We start from the raw sequence: 16,339 nt of genomic DNA on the forward strand, positions 1-16,339 counted from the left end.
TTTTGATTTAATGAGATATAATTGACATATGATACTATATTTGTGTCAGGTATACCATAGACTGATTTGACATTTGTGTACATTGTGAAATGGTTACCATAATAAGTCAGTCTGTCACCTTACTAAGTTCATGCAGTGTTTATTGACTGTATTCCCCCTGTTCACATTACCAACCCATGATTTAATTATTTTATAACTGGAAGTTTGTACTTCTTAAGTCTCTTCACCTAGTTTGTCCCCTACCACCCCCACCCCTTCCCTTCTGGTAACCATCAGCTTGTTCTCTCTAGCTATGAATCTGAGTTTTGTTTTTTGTTTTTTAGATTCCACATATAAGTAAAACCATGCAGTATTTGTCTTTCTCTGACTTTTTAACTTAGCATCATACCCTCTAGGTCCATCTGTGTTGTCATATATGGTAAGATTTTATTCCTTTTTTATGGCTGAGTAGTATGCCATTGTATATATACACCACCTCTTCTTTATCCATTCATTTACTCATGGACACTTGGGTCATTTCTATATCTTCACCATTGTAAATAATGCTGCAGTGAACATAGAAGTACATATATTGTTTCCAATTAATGTTTTCATTTCTTTTGGATAGATACCTACTAGTAGAATTACTGGGATCATATGGTAGCTCTAGTTCTGTTTTTTTGAGGAACCTCCATTCTGTTTTCTGTAGTGGCTGCACAAATTTACATTTCCACCAGTAGTGCTCTGAGAGTTGGTTCCCTTTTTTCCACATCCTTGTCAACACTTGTTATTTCTTGTCTTTTCGATACTGTCCTTTCTCACTAGTGTGAAGTGATAGCTCATTGTGGTTTTGATTTGTATTTCCCTGATGATAGTGATGTTAAGCATCTTTTCATGTGCCTATTGATGAGTTTCTTTAATGTCATGTGTAGTTTTTTTTCTCATTTTCTTTTGTGCATTTACTATAAGCTCTTGCATTGTGGTATTGTGAGATTCACATTGTATCATCTTGACGTGTATGAGAGCTTAGGTTGATAGCAACTTAAATTTGAACACCTTCCAAAACTACATTTTTCTTTCCCCTCCACATGTTATATTTTTAAGTCACTCTTATGTTTTTCTTATTTTATGTATCCCTTAACTAATTTTTTTTTTAATTTTTTTTTCAACGTTTATTTATTTTTGGGACAGAGAGAGACAGAGCATGAATGGGGGAGGGGCAGAGAGAGAGGGAGACACAGAATCGGAAACAGGCTCCAGGCTCTGAGCCATCAGCCCAGAGCCCGACGCGGGGCTCGAACTCATGGACCGCGAGATCGTGACCTGGCTGAAGTCGGATGCTTAACCGACTGCGCCACCCAGGCGCCCCTCCCTTAACTAATTATTGTAGTTAATTTTACTTTTTTCTTTCAAGCTTTTTAGTATCTTTATAAGTGATTAATCCTATCTTTGCCATTTCTAGTGAGATTTTTACTTTTGATGTCTTCATGTTATTAATTATTGCCATTTCAGTTGAAAGAAATCCCTTTATTAAAACACGGGGACAGGACCCATGGCCAGAAAGAACTGCTCTGGGGTTATAAGGAGTGACTGGTTATATACTGTGGAGTTGGGGAGGAAAAGCCAAACGGGAGGTTTCCAAAACGAATTTCATATGCTAAAGAAGACTCTTAAGATATTGGAGGCCTAGCTATTGTCAAGCTAAGGTTTCCCTCTAGCAAAACATTAACATTAAGACTGTAGAGAGTTCCTAGAGGAATGTTTTACTCTCCCTGCCTCAAGTTTTTGCCATTGGGCAGTAAATTTAATTTTATCTACATTTTCTTTTCCATTTTGCCACATCAGCACCAGTACACTTGGGGGTGTTTTGGGGCAGCTGGAGTTGAAATAGGCATCAGCTGGGAGGTCCCATAATACCGTGCACCAGGGGTGCCCTAGTAAGCTGTCTGAAGCCAGAGTGATCTGGGCCTGGAGTGTTCCAGGGTGCTTTGCACACCTATGTCACCTTGACACAAATGCTGGAGCTATAGTAAGTGCTGACCAAGGGTGTCGTGTTCACGGCCTGGTGGCTGCGTTGATGTGGGTTAGAGGTCCAGGGTCCACTCAGGCGGCAGACCAGCTTACTAAAGTGGAGGGGGAGTGTAAACTGTGTTGCTCACTAGCCCCTCTGTCTTGGCCCAGAAAGGATACGAGCAGCTCTCCTGCCCTTGGTAGAGTTTTAGGGCTGGCTCTTTTATGTGCTAGTTACTCTTCTGAAGCCCCAAGCCTCTGGGGGATGGTGTGGAGTAGGGACCCAGGGCATGCTGAGGCAAGTAGGCAAGTGTGGCTTTTTGTCTGTACTCCAGGGCAGACCGATTTGCTCCTAGCTCCTCAGTACTATTCGTCCCCACTGTAGTTCTCAGCATTGGGGTGGGGATTCCCTGTTTTTGTTTTTGTTTTTTTACCATGTCTTTTGTCTCTTTTGCTGTTCTGTCTTTTGCTGTGCAGAAGCTGTTCAGTCAGCCCTCAGTTCTTCAGGAGGAATTGCTCCATAATAGGTATACATTTGGTGCGTTCATGGAGGAGGTGAAAGCTTCATAATGAGAAGTTTACAAGAAAAACCATAAACACTTAATGATATTGTCTATCATTTGCAGTTGTAAAAATTTAAACTAATAATGTATTAAGTTATTACTACCCAACAAATTTTGGGAATATTTTCATAGAAACTTTCTTTGCTCCGGTTCCTGTAATAATGTTATTTTTTTTTTTAAGATTCTGTTATTGTGCCACCAGAGGGAGCTCTAGGAATATGTTTTAGTGTTTTGGTTCAGATTTTTTTTTTAATTTTTTTTTTAACGTTTATTTATTTTTGAGACAGAGCATGAGTGGGGGAGGGTCAGAGAGAGAGGGAGACACAGAATCTGAAACAGGCTCCAGGCTCTGAGCTGTCAGCACAGAGCCTGATGCGGGCTCGAACTCACGGACCGCGAGATCATGACCTGAGCCGAAGTCGGACGGTTAACCGACTGAGCCACCCAGGTGCCCCTGGTTCATATTTTTAAAAAGAAATACAGAACAAAACATTTGTCTTAATATGGATGTTTTATGTTACCATATTTTTCTCTTCTGTATAGATACAGTTGAAAATACCTGTGTGACAAAGAAACAGCTTGATATATATATTTTTTTAAGTTTACTTATTTATTTTGAATGAGAGCAGGGGAGGGGCAGAGAGAGAGGGAGAGAGAGAATCCCAAGCAGGCTCTGCTAGCACAGAACCTGAATCGGGGTTCAGATTCACAAACTGTGAGATCATGACCTGAGCTGAAACCCAGAGTCAGAAACTTAACCGACTGAGCTACCTAGGACCCCAGCTTGATATTTTTATTTCACAAATATTTGAGTATCTTGTATATGTGGTAATGGAGCATTAAAAGATGAATATAATCGGTGTCTTCATTTAACTTACCTAAGAGTATGTAGGTGTGTTAATTAAACATTCTCTTCTTACTGCTCACTATTGGGTAATCTGTTTAAAAGCTGTTTGTTTATAGTGAGATCTGTGTTACTTGTGTTAATACATTTAATGTTTTGTTGTTGTTGTTGTTTTCTTTTTTAATTTTGAGAGAGAGAGAGAGAGAAAGAGACAGAGAGAGAGAGAGAGAGAGAGAGACCTTGAGTGGGGGAGGGGCAGAGAGAGAGGGAGAGAGTGAATCCCAAGCAGATTTCACTCTCAGCAGAGAGCCTGACGCAGGGCTCTATCTCACCACCATAAGATCATGACCTGAACTGAAATCAAGAGTCAGATGCTTACCCGGCTAATCCACCCAGGTGTCCCCTTTGTTAATATTTTTAAATTGTTTGGTGTTGTGGTTCACAGATGTTGAAACCAGTGCTAGACCTGATAGATTGAGTTAACCTGTGTAACCTTTCAAAATATATAATGCAGAGCTCTATGTCCAGAAATTATGATTCTGCAACTCTTAGGGTTATGTATATTTTTAAAATAGCTTTACTGAGATTTATTTCACATACTGTACAATCCATACATTTAAAGTTTAGAATTGAATAGTTTTAGTGAGATCAGAGTTGTGCAGCTATCACCACAATCAGTTTTAGAACATTTTCATCATCAAAAAAATTCTTTTCCCATTAGCTTTCGCTGCCCATTCTTCCCCTTAACCCCATTGCCCTAGGCAACCACTAATCTACTTCTGTCTCTGTAGATTTTCTTATTCTGGAAATTTCATGTAAATGAAATCCTATAACACATGGTCTTTTGTTACTGGCTTCTTTTACTTAGCATAATGTTTTCAAGGTTGTAGCATGTATCAGTACTGCATTCCTCTTTATTGCCCAATAATATTCCTTCTTATGGAAGGAATGGAAGGAGTATGTATTTTTACAAAAATTCTGTGCAACATTTCCCACTAGTTTAAATTTTATATACATAACATGCTTTGAAACATTAACTGCGTGTTTATAATACTATGAAGAGCATTATCTCCAATTGTATTTTTTTCTTACACATCAATAGCAGTGGCCCCAGTGCCCTCCCTTGACTATTTTAAAATTTTGGGTTGCTTTTAGTGATGGAAAAGTCTGGTTTGGAAATAAAAAATGGGTCCTTTTTTTAGTAATAGATGGAAATAAAACCAACTATACATACTGTGTATCTTTACAGGGTCTGGATGTGAATTGTATTTCTTACTCTTGGTTACTTTCAGAAAAAATTCAAAAGTTACTTTTCTTTAAATATTTCACTATTATTGTCATTTCATTGACCCTAGTGCCATTTCTGGAGTTAAGTGCTGAGATACATGGTTAACTTAAGTGAAACTTGAAGTAACTAGCCAAAATTGGCAGTTAGGAGTTAGGACCTAATACGGTGAGGGGGTGGGATGATTCTGGGAATGTACCACTTGGATCTTCTCAGGTAGTAAACTCACTGTTTGGTTACTTATGGTGTGAGATTTAGTACCACTTACTGTACTGTTTTGCAGCTTTAAGCTAACTTAGACTGTATCAATAAAATGGATTTGGTTTAGGGGCGCCTAGCTGATTCAATGGTATGTAAGCATGTGACTCTTGATCTCAGGGTTGTGAGTTCATGCCCCACATTGGGCATAGAGCTTACTTAAAAGAAGAAATTAAAATGGATTTGGTTTATGATGGTCATGAATTAAACTGGCAAAGCACATTATAAAAAGAATCATTCGTATTTTATCAGGTTATCAATATGCTGGGTAGTGTAATATACTAAATAGCATTATTTTATTGTGCTCATATTAAATAATGTATCCATTAAAATAAATTAGTTGCATTTCATAAGGAGAAATTCTATATCATGTTGCTTTCTGAAGAAGAAATCAAATATCTTCTGAAATCTTACTATAAATAAAGTTTGTGTCTTCCTGGTTCTTTTTTATTAATTTTACTAACTTCATATTAATTCACAATCATTTATTTTATTTATTCTGAGTTGCCTTTTAGAATTTTAGTGCTTACCTCCGGATAATTTTATAAAATTTAGAAAACTGAAATAATGATTGGTATATACAAGTAATTTCATAACATTGGCTTTTGCTAAAAGACAGCTGCTATTGATATGGAATTGTTACCAAAAGCACTTTTTAAAAAAAAGTTTATTTATTTATTTTTGAGAGTGAGAGCACATGTGTGAGCAGGGGAGGGGGGAGGAGCAGGGAGAGAGAGAGACAGAGAGAGAGAGAGAGAGAGAGAGAGAGAGAGAGAATCTCAAGCAGGCTCCTTGATGTCAGCACAGAGCCTGACATAAGGCTTGATCCCACAAACTGAGATCATGACCTGAGCCAAAATCAAGAGTTGGGTACTTAAATGACTGAACCACCCAGGCGCCTCCACCCAAAGACACTTTTCATGATTTAATAAGTTAAATTAATAAAATTTAATATTATTTTGATAATGTAAATGATCATTGAAGTAATTTTTTTGAAGTAATTTTTTAAAATAACATTTTCTTTCCTTTATAATTAAAATCAACAGGGCATCTTTAGGGGGGGTGCCTTGGGTGGCGCAGTCAGTTGAGTGTCTGGCTCTTGCTTTCAGCTCAGGTCATGATGTCGCAGTTTGTGAGATCGATCCCCACATTGGGCTCCATGCTGACAATGTGGAGCCTGCTTGAGATTCTCTCTCTCCCTCTCTCTCTGCCCCTCCCCTGCTTGCTAGCCTTCTCTCTCAAAAATAAATAAACATTTAAATAAATAAATAAATAAATAAATAAATAAATAAATAAATAAATAAAAAATAAAATCAACAGGGCATCTTTATATGTAAAGTTAGGTTGTTTATTTGAGATTTTTCTTGTTTCTTGAGGTAGGCCTGTATTGCTGTAAACTTCCCTTTTAGAACAGTTTTTGCTTTATCCCAAAGATTTTGGATTGTTGTGTTTTCATTTTCATTTGTTTCCATGTATTTTTAAGTTTCTCTTTAAATTCTTGGTTGATCCTTCATTATTTAGTAGCTTATTATTTAGCCTCCATGTGTTTGTGTTCTTTCCAGATTTTTTCTTGTGATTGATTTCTAATTTCATATCATTATGGTTGGAAAGGATGCATGACATGGTTTTAATCTTTTTGAATTTATTGAAACTTGTTTTGTTGCCTAACATTCTGGAGAATGTTCCATGTGCACTTGAAAAGGATGTGTATTCTGAAGTTTTTGGTTGGAATGTTTTATGTGTATCTGTTAGGTCCATCTGGTCTAATGTGATTTTCAAAGCTACTGTTTCCTTGTTGATTTTCTGTCTGGATGATCTATCTATCCATTGATGTAAATGAGTGTTGAAGTTCCCTACTGTTGTATTACTATAGGGATAATATATTTTGAAACAGAGTCATGGCAGTATTGACTACCTTTTTCTTATTTTGAATTTCCTTAAATTTGAATTTTTTCAAATGAGTACCTCAAAATCCTTATCTAATTTGTAGTTTTACTTTTTGTCCAGGCCCATCAAATTCCAGTGAAGAAAGTGAATCCTGGAGAAGAAAGGAGGAAAATGTTTGAGGTATAAAGACATCTGTCTGCTTATTTTAAAGCTTTGCAAAAACAATTATAAGAAAAGAAACAAAATCTTATAAAACCTCCAAACCTTTCCTCCTTATTTCTTTCAAACAGAAACCTTTAACTTTAATTCTTTCTTTTTTTTTTTCCCCTAATCTCTATGGGCATACCTCTACTATTGGTGCACTAACTTTCCTTATGAAACCAGAAAAAAGTAGCAATTATTTTTGATGAAACTGTTCTTTTTTTATTTAAGGAAGCAGCAAGAAAGAGAAGGTTGGAATTTATTGAAAAAGAAAAGAAACAAAAGGATCAGGTAGTTTTTTTGCTTTTATTTTTCTTCCCTTGCCAAGTTGTAGATGATAATAGTTTTAAGAGCTCTAAGAAGTTTGTCTTTAAAATTGTTACAGATTAGTTTAATGAAGGCTGAACAGATGAAAAGACAGGAAAAGGAAAGGGTAAGATTAATCCATTTTTCTTGGTATGTTCCACCTCCTCCTCACACACGTACTTTTTTTTCCAAAGGAATACACTGATTTCCATTGTATTAGTAAATGTATTTCATGTACTTTATATTAAATACTTGAAATTGTGTTTTGTTTGTTTCTTTTCCCCAAAAGTTGGAGAGAATAAATAGGGCCAGGGAGCAAGGATGGAGAAACGTGCTAAGTGCTGGTGGAAGTGGTGAAGTAAAGGTAGGCATTTGATATCAGTATGGTTACACTATTGCAGTGTTTTCTCCAGTTTCACCATGCTCTTTGAAATGTATATAATGGGCTTTTTTGGTGGGGAAAGGATTAACTTCATACCTAAAATTCTTCATCTATTATGAATTATTAGTTTTCCTGCATGTACTTCATATATAACATGTATTGATAACTAATATCTGACACAGTTAAAATTGCTTAAAAAGTTTGGTGTGGAGGCTATGATATACCTTTTTTTCCAGAAGAATCTTTTTTAAATCAAATAAAGTTTGTCACACCTCTGCCTTAAATCCTTCTGTTGCTTCATCTAGCCTTAAGGATTAAGTTTTCGTAAGATCCTTGTTACTCTGGCCCCTGCCAGTCTTTCCAAGCTCATCTCCATCCCTTCCCTACCACACACTGTGTGCTCAAGTGAGGCTGAACTAAAGACCATATTTTGTAGTTTTCTTATTCTGTGTAGTCTGCCTGATTTCTGTCTTTGTACTGTGTTTCTTTTTACTTGATAGCATGCCTCCCTGCCTCCTCACTCTTAGTCCAACATCCAACCATTTACCTAGGTAACAAATTACCTAGCTAGCTAGTTACCTAGGTATGTTAATTCAAACATTTCTTTTGGGTAGATCCATACTATATAACAAATGGCAAGTTACTTTTCTGAGACTTCTTCATTTAAAAATAAAGAAAAAATTCAAGAATAATGCCTGGAGTGTGATTAGCAAGGATTCATAGGTTAACTTCTTGTTTCTTTCTTTGTTGTGCTTATCTGAATCCTATTATTTCCTCTTTTGCTCTTGTAGCATTCTTTACATATCTATGATAGGCCAAATTCTAAGATGGCCCTCCAAATTTCTGATTCCTAGTGTAGATACCTTGTATTCCCTCCCCTTATGTGTGGGTGGAACCTGTGAATATTGTGGTGTTATAGCTCCATTGATTAGGTTATGTTACATGGTAAACGGTAATAGGATAGTCACTCCTGTGATTACCATTGACATTTGATGAGATTCCTTCATAGAAGACTAGAGAGGAGAAGAAAGTCTGAGAGACATGCTTCTGCTGGCCTGGAAAAAAAAGCATTTACATGGCAGGGAAGTATAGGTGGCCTTTAGGAGTTGATAGTGGCCTCTGGCTAACAGCTAGCAGGAAAGTGGTGACCTTAGCTATTACAGCCACAAGGAAGCGAATTCTGCCAGGAACTAGTGAACTTGGAAGAGGATCCTGAGCTTCAGATGAGAATTGTCCTGGCTGACACCTTGATTGCTTCCTTGTGAGATCCTGAGCAGGGGACCCAGCTAACTAAGTCCAGACTCGTGAGCCAGGGAAACAGTGAGATAATAAATGGGTATTGTCTGAAACTACTAAGTTTGTAGTGATTTGTTACACAGCAATGAAAAATGGATAAACTTTTTTTCCTCAGTATTATAATTTTAACATATGTTACCCAGTCAACTTTTAATTAACGATGTTATTTAGGTGCCCAATAGAGTTATCAAATTGACTTGATTACCATTTTTACTTCTTTTCTCCAAAAGTTATGATTTGAATAAAAGTTTTGTGTAGATATGTGTGTTCTGTCCTGGTTTTCTTGATTTTTCATATTACATATGAATAATTCAATAAGTTTTTCTAATTCTGTATTAATATATTACAGGTTGTAGTAATATAATTTTATCTTTAAAATTATACTTTACCATTTTTGTACTGCACTATCTACTTTACTCTGAAGTAGAACTCTGAATGATAAGGAATGACTCCGAATTCAGCCCATTCTAAAATGACTAACTCTGTATCTTACCCAGTTGGAAAGCAAAACTTAACAGTTGAAGTGTGGGCCCTCACATTTTGTCAAGCATTTTATATCAAGTCCATGACTAGTGTTGAGAATTTGATTATTTTTTCTTTTCCTTTTGAATATATCTTCTGATATGCAATAAAATATCTTTTTTCCTGTGATGTTTAATATTTAATCCTAAAGTCCTATCAATGTTGTTTGATAACTGATTGAGACAGTTTTTCAACAGTATTAGATAGTATGTATTTAATAGGTTTCTGCTTTACTTTATAAATTTCTATGATGCTTTCATTAAGGATTAATAAAATTATTTCCCATGACTTAAAGCAAATTCTGTTAGTTTCTGTACTTATTTCCCATGGGGTTTGAAATATTTAACTTCTTAGGCTGTTTCATTTCTGTGCAGGTGATAAGGACCTGGAGGCTCAGTATTATGTCAGTCAACTTAAAGAGATCCCTTAAATAAAGATAAAACAGAAACTAAAGGGTATATTTCAAAATTAATACTATTATTATAAACTGCTAAATAATAAGGCATTATTCACAGTATAATCAGTTGTCTTTGATTATTTACTATCTGTAAAATCTGGGACTTACTGCTTCCAGTAATGGATGATATGGATACCATCCATATCTGATTTATTTCTTATGAATGTGTGTTTTTTTTTAATTAGGAAATGTTCCACATACATAATTACATCATATGGTAATCATAATATGTAAGAGGCATATCAGTGGTTTGAAAATATATTGCAGGAAAAAACACATTGGAATACTACTCAGCAATAAAAATGAATAGCCTGTTAATACACGCAACAACATGGATCAATCAAAAACATTATGCTGAGTTAAAGAAGCCAGACAGAAGAGTACATATTGTAGGATTTCATTTATATGAAATTATACAAAAGGCAGTCTAGTCTATAACAGAGAGCAGATCAGTGGTTGGAATGAGGGGACATTGACTGCAAAGGAACAAAGATCATTTAGGGTGACAGATATGCTTTTGATTGTGGTAGTGGTTATACAAGTGTATATATTTGTCAAAACTCATTAACATATGCTTATAATTAGGGAAGAAGGTGATTTTTGAAAGACAATATTGCATCAGTATTCTAGTACAGTATTTTCAGCATTGTTTTCAATATAAACGTCTTCAGAGATGTTAGCATACTTTTCATTTTTGCTAAAGAGAAACATTAGAAGACTCAAATTCAGGTCAAGGTGATATTAGCACTAGACTAAACACAGAGAGTAGCCAATCTCATAGGAGATGCAACTGCCTTTTATCAGAATTCTGATTCTGATTCTTGCCTTGGGATGCACTTTTGAAGATATGTGTAAGGACTGCTTTAATGGAGTTTCCTGCCTAATTAGTTATCTTCCTATTTCTGACAACTTTCATCTCTTGCTACTCAAACATCTTATCTGTAGTCATCTTAGGCTGGTTTTTAAAAAACTCATGCTTTCTTATAATGTATGCAACTTACCGTGTCAAAATGTTGACACAAATTTTATCTCAGTGGGTACACTGAAATTTTTTGTTATTTGATTCCAGTAGTTTTCTTTGCATCATTTCTTTGCCAGATTTCTTCCTTAAGAAATTATCACTTAGAAGTTCTTCTTTTACTTTACTTGTCAGTGTTCTGACTTCTATTCTCATCACTTCACACACAAGAAAGGTTTTTATTTTTTTAACTGTTTTTTTTTTTCAATGCGAGAGAATGTGTACACTCACACTCACGCCTGAGCGGGAAGGGTGAGAGGGAGAGAGAATCTTAATCTTAACCAGTGTGGGGCTCCATCCCATGACCCTGGGATCATGACCTGAGCTGAAATCAAGAGTCGGTCACTCAACCGACTGAGCGAGCCATCCAGGCGCCCCCAAAACAGGTTTTTATTTATTTTAAAAAAATATTTTTTTAATGTTTATTTTTGAGAGAGACAGAATGCAAGTGGGTCAGGGGCAGAGAGAGAGGGAGACAGAATCCGAAGCAGGCTCCAGGCTCTGAGCTGTCAGCACAGAGCCCGATGTGGGGCTTGAACTCACGAGCCATCAGATCATGACCTGAGCTGAAGTCGGATGCTCAACTGACTGAGCCACCCAGGCACCCCCAAAATGGGTTTGTAAATGCTACCACTCAACTTTAGTCCTTTGAGTTTTATTTTCAGTATTGTTGACCTCTGCATTTCCTCTTGGTAGTGAAATTTTTTCACCATGACTTATGCAGCATTACACATTTACTTTTAACTCTTATCCTTGTCTGACATCTGTTTTCTGAGTTTGCCACATGCTTAAGTTCTTATGTCTCAGTGGTTGTGGCCTTATAAATCTGCCCTTACCCTGTGTTATTCCTGTAGAGAATCCACAAGTCCCTTCCCTTTTTCACTAATTGCCTTTCTTTGCTCCTAGGTTTGTGGCTTGGTGTCAGTGTAGTAAGCCTTCTGATTAGTTCCTCTACCTTCTTCTCTCTCCCATTCCTCTTTATCATGCATAATATGACTCACCTTCTTAAAAACAGTTTTCATATTCTACACCTGTCAGAAAATTTATAAATGCTTTCTGTTGTTGTTTATTATATGAACTCAAACACCCAGGCTTGATAGCAGTTAGAGATACCAACCTCTTGTGACTGATGCCTGCCTTCTAATCCTATTTGTTTGCATACTTCCTTCCTCCTCCTGCTGTCAACACTCAAATATTATACATACATAGCTCATTTTTACTTTAGTACCCTGGTTCATATTGAATCATTTAATCTCTCTGTTGTATTGCTTTCAAGGCTGGATTGAACAGTATCTTTCTCCAGTGCCATTTTTTTTTTTTGAGGAATTTTTACTTCTGATAAGCTTTTTCTGTTTTGTGAAAGTCAGTTTCAATACTTAACTACTTTATTTATTTTTTTTTTTAATTTTTTTTTCAACGTTTATTTATTTTTGGGACAGAGAGAGACAGAGCACAAACGGGGGAGGGGCAGAGAGAGAGGGAGACACAGAATCGGAAACAGGCTCCAGGCTCTGAGCCATCAGCCCAGAGCCGACGCGGGGCTCGAACTCACAGACCGCGAGATCGTGACCTGGCTGAAGTCGGACGCTTAACCGACTGCGCCACCCAGGCGCCCCAATACTTAACTACTTTAAAGTGTGCCTGCTACCATTCATTTACCACAGGCAGGAAATCGTTTTCTAGTTTTGTGCTTTGTTTCCCAACGTGTTTATAAACTGATTAAGGATAGATAAAATGTTTTGACTAGTATGTTTCTAGACTATGTTTCAGTGGTGTTTATGTCTTTACTGTTTGTTGAGGGATTTGAGATCTATTAAATGCCATATGTAAATGTTTTTGTTAAGTATACTTTTGAGTGTTATAAAGGTAGGCTCTACCTTACATATGAGCTATACATATTTTAAACTTAATAGAATGGTACCATAAAATGTGTACTAGAAACTTGTTTCAAAACTAATTAAGACCAGACTTTTCAATATTTATATAACTTTAATGGCTTTTTATATTTTTGTTTGTTAAATTATGCTTTATTCTTAGTAACCAGGGATGCTACTTTTTGATTGTCAATGGTTATAACACAGTAGGAAAACATTTTGCTTTAAGCTGTATGTTTATTAATATGTTCAAATTAGGTAATTGCTTTTTAAAAGTCAAGTGTTGAAATAATTTTTTTCTTTTGAAGGTAGTACAGATCTTTTGGGTCTTATGAGATAAACATGTGAGAGCTGTTTGTTTAATTCCTAGGCTCCCTTTTTTGGCAGTGGAGGGGCTGTGGCTCCATCACCTTTTTCTTCTAGAGGACAGTATGAACATTATCATGCTATTTTTGATCAAATGCAACAGCAAAGAGCAGAAGATAATCAAACTAAATGGAAAGGAGAAATATATGGCCGAAGACATCCAGAAAGGTATGGCTATGTTCTGCAGAAGTTGCTTATGCTTTGCTTCAGAGAAAATAATAAAAGTCATTGTGATGTGGAAAATTGTTGGGGTTTGGAGCCAAAGGCCAAGAAAGAATTCTTGAGAAGTCTTTGGTAAAAAGAGTTGGTTTTATTAAAGCACGGGAATAGGACCCCTGGGCAGAAAAAGCTCCCTTGGGATTGTGAGGAGAGATTGATTACATACCTGGAAGTTGGAGGAGGTAAAGGCAAGGGGAGGTTTCCAAAAGGATTTTCATACGTTAAGGAAGACTTATAGAATACTGAAGCCCTAGCTATTGTGAAGCTAAAGTTGTTTTCCCCTCTAGCAAAGCATTAACATTAATGGGGGGTGGGAGAGAGGGGAAAGTGGGTGATGGGCATTGAGGAGGGCACTTGTTGGGATGAGCACTGGGTGTTGTATGGAAACCAATTTGACAATAAATTTCATATAAAAAAAAGTCATTTGGGAGTTCATGGAGGAATGTCCTACTCTGCCTGTCTCAAGTATTTGTCAGTGGGCTGCAGGTTATAAGGAAATTTAATTTTATCTATGATTTCCTTCTGCCTATGTTTCCCACACCAACTGTGCATGTTTATCTACAGAGGAATTTCACCTGGACTACATCTAGGATTTCCTAATGGGGCTATAGGTCATCACCATTTCCCAAATCCTGATGCTATTAGAAAATCTTTGAAAAGATTGAAGATTGTATCTAAACAAGCCAATACAAACAGGCTGAACTATGATGATCCATAAATTCATCCTCATGTGTAATTTTGTTTTATGTCATGTATAGCTTAGTACTTATACTTTTCAGATGTTTTCTGTATTGATTATACAGAATATGTCTTTGCCTTTTAGATGCAGTAATTTTCTTAGGTACAAATTTGTCCTTTGACTGCATGTGGCAAACATGCAGCTTTTTCATTTCAGCCTAATTTTTGTAGCTTATTTATATGTTATAGTCTGAGCATATGTAAAAGAACGTGATAACTTTGAGCCAACATATGGTTGTAATAATTTCACCCACTTGCTTTAAATAAATCTGATATATTTAAATGGAATCACACTTTATGCAAAATTCCAAAGTATGCTTTTTTTGTCTTTTTTTCCCATATCACTTAGAATCCCACTTTTTTCTCTTTGTTGTTTGTGCTTGTTTTCTCTTTATATTCATCTCTGATTTATGGCTCTCTGTGATCCTGTTCATCAGATTTTTCTTTTTCATCCATTGAATTAACTTAATGTGATAGCAGTCAGTAATTTTAATTTGCATGGTTCCTTTTGTCTTAAGAACGCACACATGTTTGTGGGGCATCTTGGTGGTTCACTCAGTTAAGCATCTGGCCCTTGGTTTCGGGTCAGGTCATGATCTCGCAGTTTGTGAGTTCACGACCCATATTGGGCTCTGTGCTGACAGCATGGAGCCTGTTTGGGATTCTCTCTCTCTCCCTCTCTCTCTGCTTTTCCCCTATACATGCTTATACACAAAGGATCTCTCTCTCTCTCTCTCTCTCTCTCTCTCTCTCTCTCTCCCCCAAAATAAATAAATAAAAAGATGCATATGTGTTTCCTTAGATATTCCCATTTCTTCTATAAAATGTCTGTTTAAAAAGGAGCAGATACTGGGGCACTTGGGTGGCATAGTCAGTTAAGCATCTGCTCTTAGGCTCCACTCAGGTCATGATCTCACGGTTTGTGAGCTCGAGCGCTGCATCAGGCTTTGTGCTAATGCTGTGGAGCCTGCTTGTGATTTTGTCTCTCCCTCTCTCTGCCCCTCCCCAGCTTGTGCTTGCTCTGTCTCTCAAAATAAATAAATAAACTTTAAAAGATGTAAAAAAAAAAATAGAACATGTATATAAAAAAGAGCAGATACCATTTTGTGAAAATTTAGTTATATTGCCTTCTTCTTGTCATTTTAAGGAGAATCCTTTCGAATGTAATAAAAATCTTTATGATCCCCCCCAATTATAGAAGATGATTTAAATGTAGGTGAGCAGAGGTAAATAATTGAGGTGAATATAAATTAATTTTATGAATTATATACGCTAGCCTGAAGTATTAAGCTAATCGTAGATTCTGTTTTTGAGAGAGGAAGGCTACTTACTGACTCACAAATATGCATTTTTTTTTTTTTTTTTATGAAATGAGAAAGCAAATTTTGTTCATGGCTTTTATCCTGTGGTGTTATTTATCTTTATAGTATAAAATCTGGCTTTATTTAGTTTTATATTCATCAAATCTAAAATAAATATGTATAGTATGATGTAGAAAATGTTGGGGTTCTGAGCTGATGGCTAAGAAAGAATTCTTGAGACATCTTCAGTGTAAAAAGGTGGTTTTATTAAAATATGGAAATAGGACCTGTGAGCAGAAAGATCTGCACTGGGGTTGTGACAAGTGGGATTAGGAATAGTGTAAATCTAAGGTATTTTGGAAACAAGGTGTCTAGGACCTTGAGGGGGGGTAGCTGTTGTTAGGAAAAGGTCATTTATTACTGTTTAATAAAAACTCAGTCATGAGACCTTTCAGATTTATATCAGGGGGCCATAAGCTTAGAGTACGATTGCCAACATATATGTTGGGAGGGTGGTTGAGATAAAAAGTTTCCAAAGGAATTTTTATATGTTAAAGTAGACTTACAGGATCCTGGAGGTCAGGATAATGTTAAGCTAAGATTGCCTTTCACCCTTAGCAAAGTGTCATCATCAAGGCAGCTGAGTTCCTAGAGGAATGTTACTCTGCCTGTTTCAAGGACTTGTCAATGGACTATAAGCTGTAAGGAAATTTAATTTTTCATTTGCCTTTGTTTCCCACATGATAGTATAAAGAAAATAGAGAAAACTATGTTATGTTTCTTCACACTGTTCATCTTCTACAATGTTTCTTGATTCTGCACACTTGGAATGA

At 36.3% G+C, this 16,339-nt stretch overlaps 1 protein-coding gene across 7 annotated transcripts in view; it reads left to right on the forward strand.

Moving 5' to 3' along the window:
• The window catches only part of NEK1 (NIMA related kinase 1), a 239,119-nt gene that overhangs the window by 63,451 nt on the left and 159,329 nt on the right, over window positions 1-16,339 (forward strand). For all 7 annotated transcript variants that reach the window (XM_040470858.1, XM_040470824.1, XM_040470831.1 and 4 more), the window contains exons 13-17: window positions 6,947-7,006; window positions 7,259-7,318; window positions 7,413-7,460; window positions 7,623-7,697; window positions 13,253-13,416. In XM_040470858.1, the coding sequence (XP_040326792.1) occupies window positions 6,947-7,006; window positions 7,259-7,318; window positions 7,413-7,460; window positions 7,623-7,697; window positions 13,253-13,416 (407 nt within the window). The remainder of the gene's footprint in view (window positions 1-6,946; window positions 7,007-7,258; window positions 7,319-7,412; window positions 7,461-7,622; window positions 7,698-13,252; window positions 13,417-16,339) is intronic.

This window comes from Herpailurus yagouaroundi, unplaced genomic scaffold (genome assembly GCF_014898765.1).
Source record: "Herpailurus yagouaroundi ecotype Mexico unplaced genomic scaffold, PumYag 28, whole genome shotgun sequence".
NCBI lineage: Eukaryota > Metazoa > Chordata > Mammalia > Carnivora > Felidae > Herpailurus > Herpailurus yagouaroundi.